General features: G+C 36.8%; 1 protein-coding gene across 12 annotated transcripts in view; it reads right to left on the bottom strand.

The window, feature by feature from the left end:
- The window catches only part of CEP170 (centrosomal protein 170), a 134,841-nt gene that overhangs the window by 94,221 nt on the left and 17,856 nt on the right, over nt 1-22,764 (bottom strand). For 10 of the 12 annotated variants that reach the window (XR_002824016.1, XM_023730885.1, XM_023730884.1 and 7 more), the window contains exon 2: nt 9,455-9,600. Coding sequence is in view for 11 of the 12 variants with exons in the window: in XM_023730885.1 (XP_023586653.1) it covers nt 9,455-9,559 (105 nt within the window). In the remaining variant the exon portion in view is untranslated. Of the gene's footprint in view, nt 1-9,454; nt 9,601-11,127; nt 11,341-13,031; nt 13,065-22,764 lie in introns of those variants that run through there. The other 2 variants (XM_023730878.1, XM_023730880.1) reach the window with 2 other exon arrangements.

Raw genomic sequence — 22,764 nt, forward strand, 5'->3', positions numbered from 1 at the left:
GAGAATACTATGTCCCCTGCATTCCTTTAGAGTGAATGCTGCCCTTCTCCTAAATCCCACATCCTGCTGAGTTCAGAGATGGAGTCTGGAATCTTCTAGTTTACTACTGAGGTTTCTAGACCATTACATTTCCCCTTCGATGAAAATCCCTTTACTTTTTTGAAGATCTTGTCATCCACCTAATACATATACTAGCCTCTCCTTGGTTGCTGTCATCTATTAAATTTGTAGCCACTCTCAACTTTTTGACTAAAGACTTTGTGTTCTAGTTCAGTTTTCCTTTTCAGTCAAACTCCTATTTTATCATGAATGATATTAAATTTCCATGTGGATGACCCACATAAAAACTTAGCCTTGTCAATTCCCACAACCAAAATCCCTGCCACATCTTAGCAGACCACTCCTGTTGCTAAACCTTACAACGTGAAATTGCATCTACCTACGGAATTCTAAATTGCAGTATTTGTCTTTGACTACATTCTTCTATTCTTCCAGTTTTCTAAATTATTTACAATAATTTACAGTATCTTATCTCAGTTCCTTGACAGCAGCAAGACGTCTCCTATTCTGGCCTTTTCCTTTTCTCCAAGAAACCATACCCTTTTACCCAGATTTTACTTCCTTCTCTGTATAACCTAGATTCCTCTGGCTTCAACTATGCCCTTTACGCCAATGACTCCCAAATCTCTCAAACTACTCTCCTCAGCTTCACATACCTATTTCCAGCTTCCTGTTGAATATTTCCATCTAGATGTCCCTTACTATACCTGGTGCTGACAAGTCAATTCTGACTCATAGCGACGCTAGAGGGGAGAGTAGAACTGCCCCCATAGTGTTTCCAAGGCTGTAATCTTTATGGAAGCAGAAGGCCACATTTTTCTATCATGGAGCAAATCTTAACCTCATCATCTCATTCCCCAAAAGTATACTTTCTAAGCCTCTCTTTCACTCATTTCCATACCAGAAACCTTAGGTCTTAGTTCTTTTCCCTCCCTTGCTCATACATAACTAGAGATCATACTCTGTTTTATCTCTCTCTTACTCTGTCTTCTTAATTTCAAATAACACTCTCTTCTTTACAACTTTACCACCTCTTGCCTAGATAATTAAAAAAACAAAAAACCAAATCCACTGCCGTCAAGTCGATTTCAACTCACAGCAACCCTACAGGACAGAGTAAAACTGCCTCATAGGGCTTCTAAGGAGTGGCTGGTGGATTCGAACTGCCGACCTTTTGATTAGCAGCAGATCTCTTAACCATTGGGCAACCAGGGCTCCCCTAGATAAGTAAAATTCTCCCAAATGTTTATCCCGGTTCCAATCTCAAATTCCTGGGGAGTAATACAGAATAGCATTTAAAGCACAGGTGCTGGAGTCAGAAAGAACTGATCCAGCCTTTGCCAGCTATACGTGCTTGGTGAAATTACTAATCTCTGTTTAAACATCTGTAAAAAAGATATACCTACCTATAGATTTTTTTGTGGGGAATAAATGAGATAATGCATGTAAAGCATTTGGTAAGGTAATACTGCCCTGCTTAAAAGCTCCTCAGTCCTCCTACTACCCAAGATAAAATATAAAGTCTTTAATACAGCATACAAAGCCCTCCAAGATTTGGCCTCTTTTAACCTTCAAGTTTTAATCTCTCAAAATGTTTGCCATCACATCCTACATATAAATTATAAAGAATTATATGAATTATCTGAACAGGCACTAAATGCCTGCCATCTTGAATACCATGGCCTCAACCACATGTGCTGTGGGTTGAATTGTGTCCCCCAAAACGATTATGTTGAAGACCTAGCCTCCAGTACCTGTGAATGTGACTTTATTTGGAAATAGGGTCTCTGCAGATGTAATCACATTAAAATGAGGTCATACTGGATTAGGATAGGCCCTTAATCTACTGACTGGTATCCTTATAAGGAGAGAAAGATTTGAAGATACAGAAACACACAAGGAAGAATGCCATATGAAGACAGAAGCAGAGATTGCAGTGATGTGTCTATAAGCCAAGGAACACCAAAGATTGCTGTCAATCATCAGAAGCTAGGAGAAAGGCATGGAACAGATTCTCCTTCAGAGCCCCCAGAAGGAACCAATCCTGCTAAACCTTAATTTTGGACTTCTAGCTTCTAGAACTGTGAGAGAATAAACTCCTGCTGTTTTAAGCTACCTCAGTTTATCCTACTTTTTTACAGCAGCCCTAGGAAACTAAAACAGCACTCTAACCTTCCAGAAACCATTTACTCATCTTAAAGATTATTCAGCTCAAATCATCTTCTCTATGGAGTCTTTCCAGATTTCTCATCCCCACAGTTCCCTGCAGACAGAACTGACCAATCTCTTCTTTGTGCACCCAGTGCAGCTCACACAAACTCCCATCATTGCCCTTTGTCATGCTATTTATACTTGTAAGTTTACATGCCTGTCACCTTCTACAAGACGCTAAGCTCTCAAAGACAGAGAAATCATATCTGTATAAATGTTGATTCCCCAGCATCTAGCATACTGCCCAGCACATAGCAGATGATTAGTTAAGGTTTGTTGGAAAGAAAACAATACATGTTATTCAACCAATGTCATTTCGTAAAGAATGGAAGTAGAAAAAGTTTTTTTAGATAAAAGCAGAAGCACTGAAGTTACAAAGTTCAGACTAAATTTTAGGTTAGCTGCCACTGAAGCACATTTCTCAAAATAAAAATCAATAAATCTTCTAGTAGCCATGATTAAAAAAACAAAACACTACTTTCTAGATTTGACACATAATTCTCTTCTAGAAGTCAGTAAAATTGAAGGAAATAACTAAGATATCAAACTACGGAGCAATTCACTATCAAGAAATACTGTGACCTATTTTCTACTACCTACAGAAACGGATGCTATCATAAAAATCTGAAAATGCTTTGTACTATTCAGAAAGAATGGATTATACATGGATTGTGGCTAAAAGCAAGAATACCTGAAAGATGCTCACTTGTGTTTTATGTACTAAGCAAAGGCATTCAGCTCTGTGGATCATAACAAATTATGGGTAACACTGTGAAGAATTAATTGTGCTCATGTAGAACTTGTACGTAGACCAAAAGGCAGTCATTTGAACAGAACAAGGGGATACCACGTGGTTTAAAATCAGGAAAAGTATGCATCAGGGTTGTATCCTTTCACCATACTTATTCAATCTGTATGCTGAGCAAATAATCTGAGAAGCTGGGCTATATGAAGAATGCAGCATCAGCACTGGAGGAAGTCTCAACAACAATCTGCAACATGCAGATGACACAACCTTGCTTTCTGAAAGTGAAGAGGACTTGAAGCACTCACTGATGAAGATCAAAGACCACAGCCTTCAGTATGGATTACACCTCACCATAAAGAAAACAAAAATCTTCACAACCGGACCAATAAATAACATCATGATAAACAGAGAAAAGACTGAAGTTGTAAAGGATTTCTTTTTACTTGGACCCACAATCTACACCCACGGAAGCAACAGTCAAGAAATCAAATAACATATTGCACTGGGCAAAATCTGCTGCAAAAGACTTCTTTCAACTGTTAAAAAGCAGAGATGTCACTTTGAGGGCTAAGGTGCGCCTGACCCAAGCCATGGTATTTTTAATCGCCTCATTTGCATGCAAAAGCTGGACAATGAATAAGGAAGACCAAAGAAGAATTGATGTCTTTCAATTACGGTATGGCAAAGAATATTGAATATACCATGGACTGCCAGAAGAACAAATAAATCTGTTTGGAAGAAGTATAGCCAGAATGTTGTTCTTATAGTTGTTAGGTGCCATCTAGTCAGTTCTGACTCATAGTGACCCTACGTACAATAGTACGACACACTGCCCAGTCCTGCGTCATTCTCACAATCGTGGCTATGCTGGAGCCCACTGTTGGAGCCACTATGTCATCCATTTCCTTGAGGGTCTTCCTCTTTTTTCGCTGACCCTCTACTTTATCAAGCATGATGTCCTTCTTCAGGGACTGGTCCCTCCTGATAACATGTCCAAAGTATGTGAAACATGGTCTTGCCATCCTCTCTTCTTACCTGATAGCCCAGGACTCCAAAAGCAAGAGTCCTACCAAACAAGGCATATGCTGTATCAGCCTCTCTAACTTAGCTTTGGAAATCACACGTTTCTGCCACATTCTACTGGCTACAATCAAGTCACAAGCCCACACAAGTTCAAAAGGATGGAGTCATCTTTGAAGACTGCAATCAGCCACGGGCTCTACAATGTAAAATCCCAACCACCAAACCATGTTTGCTAGGCTAGCTCTGTCATTTCTGGCTCCAGGTTAATCTCAAATGTTAATTTCTGTCTTGAAGGTTAAGAAATAGGGTGGGTTTTCTCCTTAGGTTTCACCTCTGGCTCAGAGGCCTTAATTTTTTGGCCTGCCTTGAGCAAAAAGTCTGGTACTCCAGCTTTGAAACAAAACCAAATTCCTCAATTTCAAATTAGCTTTGAAATTACAATGTTATCTAATAACAACATCCAACTGGATGAAAAAAATCTTACTGTGACAAATTCCATTTCACTATCAATTAAAATTTAACCCCTCTCCCATATTGACAGTACTTTTCACAATTAGGAGGAATACAGTTCTTCCTTCCAAAACCAAAAATCAAACACACCGCCATCGAGTCGATTCCGACTCATAGCGACCCTACAGGACAGAGTAGAACTGCCCCACAGGGTTTCCTAGTAGGAGCTGGTGGATTTGAACCACTGACCTTTTGGTAAGCAGCCCAGCTCTTAATCACTGTGCCACCAGGTCTCCAGTTCTTTCTTCAAGGTACACATAATTTAATGTAAGAAACCAAAACAAACAAAGAAAAATACGGTTCTGAGATATGACCACTGTAAAATCAAAAAATCTTGGAAACTTTAAAAAAAGGAATCAAAACAAAACAATAACACCTATTCACTTGCTTAAGGAATACTTCCTTCCCTATAAAACAAAATAACAAGGAAAAGCCTGACACTGAATAAAGTCAAAATGTAAAAAAAAAAAAAAAAAAAAACAATTTCAGAGCAAGAACAATGAAAAAAAAAATCAAGGACTCGAATTAACCAATTTCTAAATAAAAAATAACACATGAAATGCTACAAATGACTACCTTATATGTGTCATATATGCTTTGGGTATGTAATGGCTACTGAGAAACATTATTACTACTACTAATAATAATCCTTTTTACCACCAAAGAAGAGGGAGAAAAAGAAAAAAGACACAGAAAGACATGGGTACATAAACTAAGTGAAACCTAAAAGTAAAAAACAGGTATCTACTGTGTGCCATCACTATTTTGAATTCTTTTTTTAAGATAGTGTAGCTAAAAGACTCTTTAAAAGCCTAAGCACGTTTTTACAATGATAGTAATAAAACAGATTTACCCTTCACTGTGCCCCAAAAGACAGATAAAAATAAGTTACCTGTAATCTTCAAACACATTCCATAGTCCTCCCAGACAATATTAAAATAGTAAGTCACATAAAATTCCGTTATACTTTCCATTATGCATCAGGAAAAAAACCAAACAATTTAACTGGCATGATAATATTTCTCAAAATAGAGTTCAAAATTCAAGTATACAGTGTAATTAAAAATTCATGAAGATAAAATTAGTAAGAATCTAGATGTGAACTTTTCATAATGTAACTTTATTTGTATTAGAAGTATCCAATATATTGTAACAAAAATTTGAGCATGTTTACTTGCACAAGTATTATGTTATCAAACTAATTTTAGGATGCATGCATGTGACAGCAGCAGTAGAGTGGCAGGACAGAAAGATCATTTGATCCTGAGTCAGGACACTGAGGTTCTAATCCCAGTTTCCACCACTTAATGGTTGTGTGACCTTGGGCCAGTCACAAAATCTTTCTAAATCTTAATTTTATTGCCTGTAAAATGGGGATAATTATATCTTCCAGACAACTGTTGAGAGGAACAACTGAAATAATGTAAATGCACACTGAAAACAAGAAAATACCATCCAAACGTAAAGTACTTTTAACAGTAGTAGTAATATTAATGTGTGTCACCTGAAACAAAGGCAAGTATAATTTTCATCTAATAATTATACTTTGTTCCTTTTATCCATGGCTCAGTGAAGATTAATTGTATACAATGTCATGTGAAATACAGTAGAAATCATCTTTCTATAGCTGGACAAACAAGCACAGCAAGTCTAATTTGCCCCAGCTTTCCTGACTACTTGGTAAGTGGCAGAAATAGAATTCAAATTCAGGAATCCCCAGTTAATCACCTACTTTTTAATCTCCAAGCACATTTTCTTCCCAATGATCACATTCTTTAAACTACATTTTTTAGAACGTGGTGAAATAACAAAGGCACATAAAAACTCAAGAGGTAAATGCAAATATATCCACTGATCTTGAGAAAAATAATTTAAATTGCGATCAAAAGGCTCATGTGAATCACTTGTTTCCTTTTTGCACTGAATTATAAGACATATTATCATGAAAGTATTTTAAAGAATGTCAGTAAATCTATTTACAGTTGAAATCTTTACAGTAAGGAACTATTAGAATTATTCAGAGGCAGAGATTTTGAAGCCTAGCCAATTTGCTTCCAACATGTTAAAAAATGGGAAATTTAACTATAAATGCTGAATTAGATTAACCAAATTTTAAAAGATCTTTTTCTCTTCACTCATTAAAAAGCAATCAAATACTATTTTTACTCCTAACAATTTTACTTATCACACTAACCTAACTAATGTATAATCATTTAAGCTATGTAAAACTTTAAAATGAAAGTATAATTTCATCAACTCTCCAGCTCTAATCTTTCAAAACAAATATATTTTACATTTATATACTTGTAAAACATATATATAATACATACATAATCTCAGATCATTTTTGAGATATAAAAATATTCTAGTAAATTTTCAATAATTCATTTATGTACTAATATACTATCAGAGATTAATATCAGACCATTTTAAAACTAAATATAATTTGCAAAATTTTGTTCTTACTTCCTAACACAAGATGCATGTCTCTGTGCTGAGAAGAGTTCCATTAATTTGTAGCATCGAGCCAGAGTACCAGATGACCAGCATGCCAATCTAATTATGGATCTTTTTCAGAGTACAGTGTGTCTAGGGCAGTGCTAAAAGCACTGTACTGCTATCAGATAAAGATCAGAAGTATTTTTAGGGGTGGAGTCAGAGGAACAGGTCAAAACCATTTTTTTTGCCTGATCATGCAGTTTCCTCATCAACTTTATATTCTATTTAAAAAATATAACATAAATAAAAATTGTCATAAATAGGACAGAGGCCCATATCAGAAATATTGCTGAAGTTAAAATAAATATGTTAGCTTAATTTTTAGTTTCTCTTCATTTAAAAAAAATTAGATTTTTGCTTTCAATTTCTGTTATAATGGCAGTATTTTAATTAACAGACTTGAAACAAATATTTTAAAACTCTATCGCCTTTTTTTATTTTGCCAAACTCTTCAAATCCAACAAATCTTTTATTGGTCCTTAACGTGAGTCACGTTTTCCTGCTTTTTTGCAAGCCTGGTAATTTCTGACTGGATACCAGACACTGTGAATTCTACCTTGTTGGATGTTGAATATTTTTGCGTTCCTATAAATATTCTTGAGTTTTGCTCTGGAACCAGTAAAATTACTTGGAAACAATTTGGTCCTTTTGAGTCTTGTTTTTAAGATTCAGGTGAGACCAAGCAGTGCTCAATGTAGGGTTATTTCTCACTACTGAGAAGGCAGAGACCAATGCCCGATGAATCATGAGGTTTTCCAGTCTGGCACTGGGGAACAGGCACCATTTCTGGCCCTATATTAGTACTAGGAACTGCTATCTCTAATCCTTTTGGGTGCCTTTTTCCCCTGGCTTTAGGCAGTTTCCTCACATACATGTACTGATCGGCCGAATACTCAAGGAGGACCATCTGCAGAGATCTTTCTCTGTGAAGCATTTTCCTCTCTGATACTGTGTCCTGAGAAATGAACTCACCTTGGTTTCCTTAGACTCTCAGCTCCACCGCCTCCGCTTAGATATTATCAGAAAACTTACATATATTTCAGGACATGGATACCTCACTGGAAATGCCTCAATGGAACATTCTTAGTATTCCTTTCCTCATGTGAGAAGTGACTTATCCTACAAACTCCTAACCGCAGGGCCACTCTCACCTTTCTTGGGATGCTTGTCTGCCAGGTGATACAAGTGCTACTCTTCCACTCCCTAATGAATGAATTCTCCCCAGGTTGACCCAGTTCCAAGAAGCCTATAAGCAAACATAATCATTACTACCTTTTTCTCAGTTGCCACTCTCACTACTCCATCACTGAGGGAGCCAGAAAATCTCTGTTCTACTGTATTTCTCATTCTTTAATTAAGGTGTCACTGTGTATGTAACTCATTCATACACCTATATACATAATGGCTTTATTTAAAATTACAAAATAAATTCTCCGATTTTAAAGTAAAAACACACACAAACATATGCAAACTTGATTCTCCTAGCACTAACGCAAGGTTTCACAATCTACGCGTTACTGACATCTTGGGATGGATAATTCTTCCTTGTGTGTGTTGGTCAGGCATGGGAGTATGCTGTGCACTGCAGGATGTTTAGCAGCATCCCTGGCCTCTACACACTAGATATCAGTAATAACACCCCAATGCCACCAACTGTGACAATCAAAATGTCTTCCCCAACTGACAACTGGGCTAATAAAAATTTTGACTCTAAGTACAATTATTAACCAAATAAAGGGAAGAGGGGAATAATACCTTATTCTATACGGCCAGGACCTGTCAGATTTGCCTCTTGATCCACTGCACAGGCTAACTCTAATAATGATGTATTTTGTTTTATCCAACTAATACATAATAACTAAATAACTATAATACCAAGTTCTCAATAATCTGAAGGCAATTTTTCCAATTACCCTACTCAAAGATACCTTAAAAGTATCTTTTATAAACAATACCTTTACACGTGACTCAGTAAATATCAATAGTATTTAATTATATTCAAATTACAGGAAGGCATCAGAATAAACATCTCTAAAAGAAGCAACGGAACTAATTTCAGTACTGAAATCCAGGATTAAAATTCAGTTTTACTCCATGCTATGCTGATTTTATAGATTACTTGTAAATCTTATTTTAAAAGCATACAGTGTGAAACTTCCTACTTCTTAAGAATAAACTTCTCTATTCTGGGACTTAATTTTACAGATCCAAAATATAATCCCCAAGAGTTAGAACTTAAGATGGCTCAAGGGGGAGAAATTTATTGAACTGGTAGCTAGAGCTAAAGGAGGGAAAGGAAGCCAGAAAGTTCACATCTAAATAGCGTTCTCCAAAGGAGCAGACACACATTTTACACCAATTCCAAGTTTTGAGTAGACACACATGGAAGGCTGATGCAATTACCTGCAACATGAGCTCACAGTCATCTCTTCCAACAAAAATCATTTCTCGTGGCAGCCTGTGGCGAGTGCCTCCACTGCTCACCAAAAACCAGGATGTTAAGCTCATTTTCTGCTTAGCTTCTAACTCTTCGGCAAAGCTACGTCATCCTACAGAGAGATATGCAAAAAAACACACATTGAGATATTTTTTAGCTTTCGTCTCTATTCACCAAAACCCTTAAAGAGACCTAAGAATAGAACTGCATTCATCGATATTTATACTTGATTAAATAGACTGTTCATGGGTGTCAGGAAATGACGTATCTACCAAATACTCATCAGTAAAGAAGCTCACAGACTTCACAAGGAGCACAACTGAAAAGAAATACACTAAGTCAATTAAGCAAGTAATCAATTAGTAAACATTTGCCATACTCCTGAAAGGCTTTTGGGGCCCTGGTGGTGCAGTGGTTAAGAGCTACGGCTGAAAACCAAAAGGCTGGCAGTTTGAATCGACCAGCCACTCCCTGGAAACCCTATGGGGCAGTTCTACTTTGTCCCATAGGGTCGCTATGAGTCGGAATAGACTCGAAGGCAACAGGTTTGGTTTTTTGGTTTTGAAAGACTGTTAGCATAGCTTATAAACATCTATCAGGTCCACAGGTGTACTAAAGGTTGGCAGTTCAAACCCACCCAGTGGCACCATGTAAGAAAGGCCTGGTGATCTGTTTCTGTAAAGATTACACAGCCAAGAAAATCCCATGGAGCAGTTCTACTCTGTAACAATGGGGTCACCATGAGTCAGCACTGACTTGACAATCTATGAGTTTGGCTTTGCTTATAAAAATGTCTATAATTCTCAAGAGGAGCCCTGGTGGTTGGTGGTTAAGTGCTCAGCTGCTAACCAAAAGGTCAGTGGTTTGAACTCACCAACCGCTCCATGTGAGAAACATGTGGCAGTCTGCTTTCGTAAAGATTACAGCCTTGGAAACACTATGGGGTGGGTCTACTCATTACTACAGGGTTTACATGAGCAGGAATTGACTCGATGGCAATGAGTTACAATCCTCAAGTAAATTATCACATCAATATCATGTTAATATCAGAAAGAAATAGCAATGTTGTACAAATAAATGTCTAACTTATAAATAGTTTGAGAAAGAGACTGAATTCCAAATGAGTGCATTTGATATCTGATTAAGAACAATGGAGACCAAGAAAATTGTTCCTTTGTCTACCAAGTATAGAATCAATGAATGCCAATGGTAAAATTTCAAAAACATCTCTGTTCCTTGTGGTGGAGTAGATTCCAACTCATAGTGACCCCAGGTGTATCAGAGGAGAACTGTGCTCCACAGCGTTTTCAACGGCTGATTTTTCAGGAAGTAGAATTGCCAGGCCTTTCCTCCAAGGCACCTCTGACATTCTCTTTTCTCACATTTTCCTAGAGCAATAATTCTTAAACTTTTTATAGTCTTAAAAAAAAAAAAAAAAGACCCCAAAGAACATTTGTTTACATGGATTATATGTATCAATATTAACACGTTAGAAATTAAAACTGAAAAACTGGTATTTATTTACTAATAAATCTAAAATAATAAATCAATTTCATATAAACATATCTAACATTTTTATGAGAAATAACTATACTTTTCAAAACAAAAATAATTAGTGAGAAAAGTAGCAATATTTTACATTTTTACAATTCTCTTTAATGGTCTGGCTTAATAGAGATTCTCATCATCTGCTTCTTCATTCATTCTGTTGCCATATATTAACTTGAAGTATTTGAAGAAAATGTGGCTTCACACATATATACAGCTAGGAAAAAAACCCAAATCCGTTGTCATCAGGTCGATTCCGACTCATGGCAATCCTATGTGTTACAGAGTGGAACTGCTTCATAGGGTTTTCTGGGCTCTCATCTTTATGGAAGCAGACCGCCAGGCCTTTCTTCCATGGCACTGCTGGGTAGGTTCAAACTGCCAACCTTTAAGTTAGTAGTCAAGTGGAAACCATTTGTGCCACCCAGGATCTACAGCTAGAAAAGGGAGATGTATTTTAATAGTCTTTTTCAAATAATTAGAGTTTATTTGATACATCATAACTTCAGAAGTGGTAGTTTCTTGAAGGTTATTTGCACTACGGAATATGAAACCAATTTAATGAACGTTTCATATTCTGTTACATGAATATCCACTGATTTATCTTATACTCTGAATGGATTTTGTGACATCATGCATGGATCATTTGGAAAATACTGGTTCCCTGAGTTATGAAGATCTTTCAAATGTTCACGCATTTCATTATATTATTTTAGAACATCACAATGATTAACATTATCACCTATCTCATCAGAAAAGTCTTTAGAGTAATGGGCAGTTATCAAGCTCAAGGTGGCAGATTCAAGTTTTCCAAAATTCTAACTTTTTCTTGAAAGCACAAATGTTATCATTGCCAGCAAATGAGTTAGTTGTTTCCCTTGATGTGGCAGGCTCACTTTGTCTGCCAAATACTCAAATCTGCATACCTGTAATTTGTCTGCCAGTCATTCTTTCGAGTAAAAATAGTGTTCTTTAAAACAAGTGGCTAGCTCAGCTCACAACTCGAACAATGACACAAATACTTTGCCAGGGAACAATCCCAGTACCCTGGTACGCACTACAGGTAAGTGCTTTATGTATGCTTCCAATCAGTTGCACAGACTATTATTAACAAGTTGTGACTCAAGAGTCAAGATTTAACAAAATTAATAATTTTTACTGTTTCATTAAGGACATTCTTAAGTGCAAATGACTTTCTAATTCTTTTTTTCACTTCAGTGCCTAGCAGTGAAGAATACAATCACTACTAGTACAGTTTGGCATCACCGCCTTCATTTAAGGAGGCAGCAGTTTTACCCACTGTTGTTCTTGGACCATCAGTGCACATGTCAACACAATAAAAAGGCAATGATCTGATATTATTATGAAAACAGTTTTGACCTTGGAGTCTCTGGAAAGGTTCTCTGAGACTCCCAGAGGCCTATGGACTGAGCTTGAGAACTATCCTAGAGGAAATATGGCTTTGTCATTAGGAGCATAGGCCTTGGAGTCAAACAGACAGACTGAGAGATAAGAGCCTGAGTCCTGGTTCCAGTACTTTTTAGTCTCTGTGACCCTGGACAAGTAAGCTATTTATCCCATGTCCTTCAGTTTCCTCTTCCGTAAAACGGGGGCAATTGATAGTATTTATGCAACAGTTTTTCTTATCAATCAAAAGAATAATATCTGTGAACATTTCTTCCATGAGACTGCATACGTTTCAACACATGAATTAGAAGCAGACTACACTACAGTGAAATGAAACATTCTGTAATAAGAAATACATCCATACACTAAAGCACAATCCTGTAAAATACAGAACTTTAAAGTAAAAATTCTGTATATAACAAAAAATGAATTTCACCAAAACAGACATTTTTCTATAAAGCTAAAAACAATTAAGTCTTCCCTCTTTTCTCAGCTTATCTAATTGATACAGTCAATTTATGTAGATTCATACATCTCTCATTCACCTAACTCCTTGATGGAGATGTTGTTAGTCTTCCATCTGCCTACCTTCTGCCAAAAGATGTCCCTGGAGAAGGTCATCATGCTTGGTTAAGTGGAGGGTCAGTGAAAGACAGGAGGACCTTCAATGAGATGGATTGACACAGTGTCTGCAACAATGGGCTCAAACATAGCAAGGACTGTGAGGATGGCTCAGGACCAGGCAGTGTTTCGTTCTGTTATACACAGCGTTGCTATGAATTGTTCTCCTTCTCGACGGCACCTAACAACAGCCCAATGCTTCACCAACTGTTTGACAAGCAATTTTTAATGAATGAATGAGTAGCTCTGGAGCTACTACAGGTGTTCTTGATGAGGATGACATGGAACTCTCCAGAGTTAGGAGGTGAAATCACCTAACTTTTGCTAACCATTAAATGTAGCCATTAAATCCTAGTTACTGCTCCCTTCAGTTGTCTCTTTCTTATTCTTTATCTTCTTGTCACGTAAGGCTTTGTTTTCAGCAGCTACCTAAAGAAAGTTTCAAGTTCAGACATTTGGAAGTCATTTGGCGATAAATACTGACCCAGCATCATATTCCCATTTCCCATGTTCTGGAAGCTATAATTAGCTTTGAAAATTGACTCTCTTACTACATCTGAGTTCATTTCAGGATCCACTGGACTAAAAATTTAATATTTAAGCTTTAAATTAAAAAAAAAATTCTCTGCAGATGTTCAGCAGCACTCACAACTTCACTACACTTCTAGATTTCAATATAATATATATTTTACTATTTTTATTTATATTTTAAAATGTTGCTTCCAGTTCGTTATGATTCAAATTGAGGACTGACAGCAAGAAGGGTCTGAGTAGTCTTAATTACTATAAGGCTAGAGCTGACACAGAGGTAACAATAGTGCACTTGATATGTGATAACAACATTACAACAGAACTACGAAATAATGCATCACATAACCCATAGCAAAGAAATAGTTGACTCTGATCAGTAGGTTTGAGGAGGGGAAAGCTATTATAGAAATGATAATAACTGCATGCAATCACTTCAGCTAAAACACATGTTAAGGGCAGTCTATCCTCATGCTTCTGGCAACTGGCTGGCTGATTCATCACCAGATGGCTTTACAGAGAAAATGAGCCTCCTCTTCCACCATAACTCCTGCTATTGCAGAGTAAGAAATAACTGGCTTCACATTAGGACTATCTGTCTATACGGTTGAAACGCTTTCCTCTAACCTGTACAACTGTCATTTTAATAAAATAGTATCCATTTATTCATCCATGTGTCAACTTTTCCTCTGGTAACAGGAGGCATGAAAGGTTTAACAACAATCTCCCTGGGTGTGGCCCAGTGCCTAGCTCTGTTTCATGAATAAATAGTAGGAGAAACAAAATGTGAATTCCTTAACAAAATAAATGAAAATTTAAAACAAAAGGGAAAAAAGTGACAAACCTCACCTCCCAAAATTGTCATTTGAACCAGCAATAAATCTTATGAACACCAAAATGAACTCACTAAGCCACAGCATCAACTGCCACACAGGGTTCTTTAATTTGCACCATGTCTTTTTATTCCATCGTATCAACAAGGACCCAAAAGGTAAGTGAATTAAATTTTAAACGAATGTATAAATTCAGGATTTTTATTTCACTTTTTTTTTTTTACCTCCTGCTAAATCCTTAGTAGAAAATATCCTCAACAGTAAAATCTCTGCCTTTTGACACCGTGCATTTGAGGAAATGAAAGGAACAATATTATAATTAAGGTTATATTCCAGCTAAGAAGTCTGGATCAAATAAAGTGCAGATACAACCAATCGTATGTTATAAAAGAAAATACAGACTTACGATTTTCTATAATCCTTTGACTGCTTACTACGTGCCAGGCATTGTTCTAAGAACTTCATATATTTATATGTAATTGTTTTTACTACAAAAATTACATAAGCTTAGAAAATAGGCATAAATACTATACACTGATTACACAAGGGTTTTCCATTTTATAGAGTACTATTTAAAAGAATTAATTCATTATTTTCTTCATCTACAAATACTTAAGTAGTAGGCACTATATATACTAGAGTGTGGTGATCAAGTCTCTAATCTTGTGAAAGCAAAAATAGACAATAAAAGCTAAATAAATGAATAAGACAACTTCAGTGACAATGGGAAGAAAGCAACATGAACAAACAAAGAGAACAGTCTGATGTTAACAGTTTTAGGGTATTGCTCTTTTAGACTGGGTGGTCCAGGAAAACATCTCTGAGAAAGTGACATACTTAGAAGATATTAAAAATTCATCTCTGATGTATAATTAACATGAGCAGGGACTTATAATGAAATGCACGCTTGGGAAAAAATTCATTTCTTTTAAGGCCCGACCCCCACTTAAAACTGTACAGTTAATCCAAAAAATAAATACACAGCTGTGCTTTTTCTGGATAGCAACCAGAATACTTGTTCCATGCTCATATGAACAAACTCTGTACTGCAGAAACTTTTGCTTTCATATATTCATGATTATTTTGGAATCAGTGCTCTGCATTTTTCCTTTACCACCGGCCATATACATTATTGGGGTCCTGGTGGTGCAGTGGTAAAGAACTGGGCTGCTAATCAAAAGGTCGACAGTTTGAATCCACCAGCTGCTCCTCGGAAACCCTATGGGGCAATTCTACTTTGTCCTACAGGCTCACTATGAGTTGAAATCAACTCGATGGTAACAGGTTGGGTTTGATTTGGTTTGGTTTTACACACATTATTAATTAAATTTTTAAAAAGCAATTAAATGTGTATTGAGAGAAAAATAATTTACAACTTTCATCTGAAATATCACTGCTGTTGTTGTAGGTGCCCTCGAGTCAGTTCCAACTCATAACGACCCTAAGTACAACAGAACGAAACACTGCTCAGTCCTGCGCTATCCTCACAATCGTTGCTATGTTTGAGCCCATTGTTGCAGCCATCGTGTCAATCAATCTCCTTGAGGGTTTTCCTCTTTTTCACTGACCCTCTACTTTACCAAGCATGATGTCCTTCTCCAGGGACTGGTCCTACCTAATAACATGTCCAAAGTATGTGAGATGAAGTTCCCGCCATCCTTGCTTCTAAGGAGCATTCTGGCTGTACTTCTTCCAAGATAGATTTGTTTGTTCTGTTGGCAGTCCATGGTGTAATTAATGTTCTTTGTCAACACCATAACGCAAAGGCATCGATTCTTCTTCGATCTTCCTTATTCATTGTCCAGCTTCCACATGCATATGAGGCAACTGAAAATACCATGGCTTGGGTCAGGCGCACCTTACTCCTCAAAGTGCCAGTTTTGCTTTTTAACACTTTTAAGAGGTCTTTTGCAGCATATTCGCCAAATGCAATATGTCATTTCATTTCTTGGCTGCTGCTTTCATGGGCATTGATTGTGGATCCAAGTAAAATGAAATCCTTGACAACTTCAATCTTTTCTCCATTTACCATGTCTACTGGTCCAGTTGTGAAGATTTTTGTTTCATTTATGTTGAGGTGCAATCCATACTGAAGGCTATAGTCTTTGATTTTCATCAGTAAGTGCTTCAAGTCCTCTTCACTTTCAGCAAGCAAGGTTGTGTCATCTGCATACTGCAGGTTGTTACTGAGTCTTCCGCCAACCCTGATGCCCCATTCTTTTTCATATAGTCCAGCTTCTTGAATTATCTGCTCAGCAAACAGATTAAGTATGGTGAAAGGATACAACCCTGACACACACCTTTCCTGATTTTAAACCACACAGTATCCCCTTGTTCTATTTGAACAACTGCCTCTTGGTCTATGTACAGGTTCCTCATGACCACTATTCAGTGTTGCGAAATTTCCGTTCTTCGCAATGTTATCCATAATTTGTTATGATCCACACAGTCAAATGCCTTTGCATAGTCAATAAAACACAGGCAAACATCTTTCTGGTATTCTCTTCTTTCAGCCGAGATCCATCTGATATCAGCAATGATATCGCTTGTTCCAAGTCCTCTTTTGAATATGGCGTCAATTCCTGGCAGTTCCCTGTTTATGTACTGCTGCAACCAGTTTTTAATTATCTGCAGCAAAATTTTACTTGCGTGTGATATGAATGATATTGTTTGATAATTTCCACATTCCATTGGATCACTTTTCTTTGGAATGGGCACAAATATGGATCTCTTCCAGTCGGTTGGAAAAGACAGCTGTTTTCCAGGTTACATCTGTTAACTGAAACATCTCAATTGGTATTCTGTCAATTCCTGAAGCCTTGTTTTTTGCCAATGCCTTCAGTGCAGCTTGGACTTCTTCCTTCAATACTATCAGTTTTCGATCATACGCTACCTTCTGAAATGGTTGAAAGTCCACCAATTTTTTTTGGTACAGTGACTCTGCGTATTCCTTCCATCTGCTTTTCATGCTTCCTGCATCAGTCAATATTTTGCCCATAGAATCCTTCAATATTGCAACTTGACGCTTGAATTTATTTTTTAGTTCTCTCAGCGTGAGAAATGCCGAGGGTGTTCCTCCCTTTTGGTTTTCTAACTCTAGATCTTTGCATATTTCATTATAATCAGTGAAACATTATTAAGATTAGAAAAAAACATTTCTCATAAAAGTGAAGATGATGTTCCAAATATTAAGTTATATATCCTGTATCTTAATTTATTACATATTTTCAAAAGAAAATATTTAGATTTATGGGCTACATAAATGATTTACTAAAACATAATTTCTTCATAAAATTCATGCCACAAATGCTTGAATACTTAAGAGAAAACAAGTTACACTTTTCCATAAATTATCTAGGCATTTAAAGTTCTTGCCAAGTAGTCTCTACCAGTTCATGCAAAACATGAACTCTGACTTTCTTCCAGCTATTAACTGCACTACTGTTGTTAAAACACAAATCAATTAAGACTTAGATTCAAACATTTAACAAGTATCTCCTCTGTGCCAGTAACTGTGCTAGGTGCTTACGTTATTATCCAACTCCCACAACAAGCATGTGGGAAACTTTTTTACCCCTGAAGAAAGCTGAAGTTAAATGATCTGTCCAAGTTTACAAAATAGTTCATAGTATTAAACAGGAGCCATCTGGATTCCAGCCTGGGCCTTCAGATACCAAGCTCTGGGCTTCTTCCACTGCCACTCTCTCCTATGTATTTTTCTCAAACCAAAAAAATCAAACTTGTTGCCACCGAGTTGATTCTGACTCATAGCGACCCTACAAACAGAAGAGAACAGCCCTATAGGGTTTCCAAGGAGCAAATGATGGATTCTAACTGCCGACCTTTTGGTTAGCAGCCATAGCTTGCAGCGGCTCTTAATCACTGTGCCACCAGGTCTCCATATTTTTCTCAAGTATACGTTAAATTGATGCTGGTGATACCAATTCCTACATACTCAGATTTGGCTAAAGAGTTTGAGTATGACTGGTAAACAATGCATTTTTTTACTTAGCAACATGTTCTGTGACACTATGTTTTTGGCAATAAAATGCTGACAGTTCATGCAAAATCCAGTCTATTTTCAATCTACCTCTTAGCCTCCTCTTTCGCCAACAGTAGGCACTAAGATCTTCTTCCTTAGAAGTCCACAGACGAGAAAGAATCAATCAGTTTAGATTAGAACTGGAGACCCAAAATCAAATGAGCAAACTAGAGCGAAGAGGCATATTTAGGAAATCAGGGTACAGGCATGGATCAGAAACCTAGAATCCAGGCAAAGGACTTAAAAAGACATTTCTCCCAAGGAGATGTATAAAATGGTTAATAAGCACATAAAAAGATGCTCAATGCCATTAGTTATTAAGGAAATGCAAATCAAAACCACAATGAAATACCACTTCATATCCACTAGGATGGCTATTATCAGATGAACAGAAAATAACAAGTGTTGATGAGGATGTGGAGAAATTGGAACCCTCATGCATTGCTGGTGGGAATGTAAAATGGTGTAACCACTGTGTAAAAGTTTGTTGGTTTTTCAAAAAGCTAAACATAGAATTATCATATTACCCAGCAATTCCACTCCTAGGTATATACCCAAAAGGCCTGCAAGTAGATATACCTATAACAGAAAAATTCAGAATAGCCAAAAGATAGAAATAACCCAAGTGTCCGTCAACAGATGAATGGCTAAACAAATTGTGGTATATGCATAAAACGGAGTATTACGGAGTTATAAAGAGAAATGAAGTTCTGATACATGTTATGAATGGTTGAACACTGAAAACATTATGCTAAGTGATATCAGACACAAAAGGACAAATATATGATTCTACTTGACTCCACGGCAATAAGTAGGTGGGTTTTATACATAGATGTATGAAATATCTAGAATAGGCAAATGCATAGACAAAAGTTTATCAGTGGTTACCAGAGCTGGGGAGGCGGGAGCAAAGAATAGTTATTGCTTAAGGGGTACTGAGTTTCTGTTTGGTGTGATGAAAAACTTTTGGAAATACAGCGGTGATGGCTGCACAACATGGTGAATATAATTAATGTCACCTGAAATGTACATTTAAAAGTGGTTAAAATGGCAAATTTTCTATTACATACATTTACATACACATATAATTTTTTAAAAAATAAATCTATAATCTGAAAGAACAGTGCTGTAATCTCTAGGCTCACTGAACAACTATAAATCTGAAAAACAGCTCATAGACCCCCAGGAGCAGGAAAAGGTAAACGAAGTTGTCTCAAAGTAAACAAAGTTGTCTCAAAGAACTGAGTCTACAGGAAGGAGCGACAATGAGAAGACAGCAATATGAGTTAAGGGTCTACAAGATCCTGAAAGCCAAATATTTTGACTCACCTTTCCTTGTTCACTCTATGACAACAATTGATCTGATTCCGCCATTTGACTGCAATTAACTTTAGCATTTCACCACCTTAATGTGCCCTTTAAAAATTGTTTCTGCTTCTCTTCAATACCTTTCCTCCCTTTAATTCACTATACATCAACTGTTTGGGAAGTAGGTATATATGTAAGTCTATTCTTTCACATATTGTAATTCTTCAGACTATTGATGCTTTAAGTGATTAGGTTCATCATTACCAGAACAACATGAGGTGTGGAACAGTTTGTTAGAAATTTTGTAGTGTGAGTATTTCTGAGAAGGTGAAATACAGGAATTCTTTCAAGAGAAGAAATCTCTAGGCACAGCCAGTGCAAAGAATAATTTCCCCTTGGCGCCTTATTTCATTTAGAGAAGAGCTTTGTCATGGACTGAACTGTGTCCCCCAAAAGTATCTGTCAACTTCGCTAGATCATGATTCCCAGTATTGTGTGATTGTCCACCATTCTGTCATCTGATGTGATTTTCCTATGTGTTGTAAATCCTATCTCTATGATGTTAATAAAATGGGATTAGTGGCAGTTATGTTGACGAGGCAGGACTCAATCTACAAGATTAGACTGTGTCTTGAATAAACCTCTTTTGAGATATAAAAAAGAGACCTGAGCAGAGAGATATACTGCCAAGAAACAAGAGCCAGGAGAAAAGCGTGTCCTTTGGACCCGAGGGTCCCTGCGCTGAGAAGCTCCTTGACCAGGGTAAGACTGATGACAAGGACCTTCTTCCAGAGCTGACAGAGAAAGAAAGCCTTCCCCTGGAGCTCACGCCCTCAATTTGGACTTGTAGCCTACTAGACTGTGAGAGAATAAATTTCTCAATGTTAAAGCCATCCACTTCTGGTATTTGTGTTATAGCAGCACTAGGTAACTAAGACAAACTTCTACAAATTTGAGGATTAAAATGCAGCTAAAAAGATTTTTAAGAACACTTATTACTAGGAGATAATACTCTGGGCCCAAACGAATATCAGGATATTTCCCCCAATACCTCTCCAAAAAAGGTTTAGCTTCCAAAGACTCCCCCTCTTCAATTTAACCTTTTCCCTTCCTCTGTCAAGCCCCCTTTCTCTTTTACTCATCTCTATATACCAGTGTAGAAACCCTGGTGGTGTAGTGGTTAAGAGCTATGGCTACTAACCAGAAGGTTGGCAGTTCGAATCCACCAGGAGCTCCTTGGAAACCGTATGGGACAGTTCGACTCTGTCCTATAGGGTTGCTATGAGTCGGAATAGACTCAACGGCAGCGGGTTTGGTATACACCAATGTGTATTACACACATCCTCCACTTCCTCTGACATTCTTTTACTCTTGTTTGTCACTCAAAGGGCCATAAAAAGAACTGAAGAATAGTCTAAATTTCTCATATAAGTAATATTACTTTAAGGTTGGGGGTAACCTTAGAAATTATCTAGGTTAAGCCCTTTGTTTTTACATAGGAGCAAAATGGGACACTAAGATTAAATGACTTGTCCACAGTCATACAGCTAGGCTGTTACAGTGCCAAAGCTAGAATGAAGACTGTACGGGGTTGAATCATGTCCCTAAAATTGCATGTCCTTCCTGGAACCTTAGAATGTGAACTTATTTGGAAATAAGGTCACGGCATATGCAATTAGTTAAGATGAGGTCACACTGGAGCAAGGTAGGTCTTTAATCCAATATGACTTGTGTCCTTATAAGGAGAAGAGACACAGAGACACATAGGGAGAATGTGACAATGGAAGCAGAGATTGGAGTGATGTATCTACAAGCCAAAGAATGCCAAGGATTGCCAACAACACGAGCAGCATCACCAGCAGCACCAGAAAAGAAAGGTATGGAACAGAGCCTTCAGAGCAGGCATGGCCCTGCCCACATCTTGATTTCGGACGCCTAGCCTCCAGAAGTATGAGAGAATAAACTTTTGTTGTTTTAAGTTACCCACTTTATAACCCTTTGTTACAGCAGCCCCAAGAAACTAATAGAGATCTAACTCCTTGTGCAAGAATTCTTTTTACACCATGATGAGTTAATGTAAGTGCATGTATGTGAATGTATGTGTCTATCCTAAGATCAGGAAACAACTATAAAATCTTCTGTGACATAAAATAAGTCACCTGGTTTTTATGTAGCAGACATCTGATAACAGTATTTATTAAATGAAATGGTATATAGGTTTTAAATTCATAAAACAAATTTAGGCTTACTTAAGTGTTGGCTCAAAAAAATTTTAATTAACTTTTGACAGTAAAATGGTTCCCATGGCTGCATTAAACAGATAAAATCACGTCACATAGCTAAAGTCCAATCTATGGGGTAAATACTAGCAAAAGGAAATATATATTAAACTCCTTAGTGAAATTTATTATTAGTGAAATCTATATGATTGGTATTGTTAAATTTTTTATTTGAACTGAAGTTTACTGCTACCATCAGACATTTGAGAATCTTATCAAAAGAAATAATCAATAATATTGCATTTCACAGATGTTCATTTATTTCATATTTATTTCTAATAAGGATTTAGATCAGATATTTTCACATGATCAAATAAAAACTCAAAAATATGAAAAGAAGCAAATCATTTTTGTGTCTAATAAGTGCTTAGTGACTGATTCATAAATTTCTTAATTATTCTTCCCTGCTCTAGACATTAACACTTATTCTGTTCTTATTTTTGATAATCACACATTTGATTAAAATTTACATTTAAGCTGGATCCAACATGGCTCCAACATGGTAGATTCATTTTAAAATAAGTGATTTTGATCATTATATTTAAACTTTGGCATATAGTCAATATTTAAATTTGGCATACAGTAAACTTACTTTTTAGAATGTACGGTATATACAGGTATAAAAGAAAAACTACAACCACCTAATCAGAAAGTAATTTTTAACAAAACTCAGTGCACATGTTAGTAAATTTGAATTTCCAGGGTCAAAG

This window comes from Trichechus manatus, unplaced genomic scaffold (genome assembly GCF_000243295.1).
Source record: "Trichechus manatus latirostris isolate Lorelei unplaced genomic scaffold, TriManLat1.0 scaffold00039, whole genome shotgun sequence".
In the NCBI taxonomy this organism is placed as follows: domain Eukaryota; kingdom Metazoa; phylum Chordata; class Mammalia; order Sirenia; family Trichechidae; genus Trichechus; species Trichechus manatus.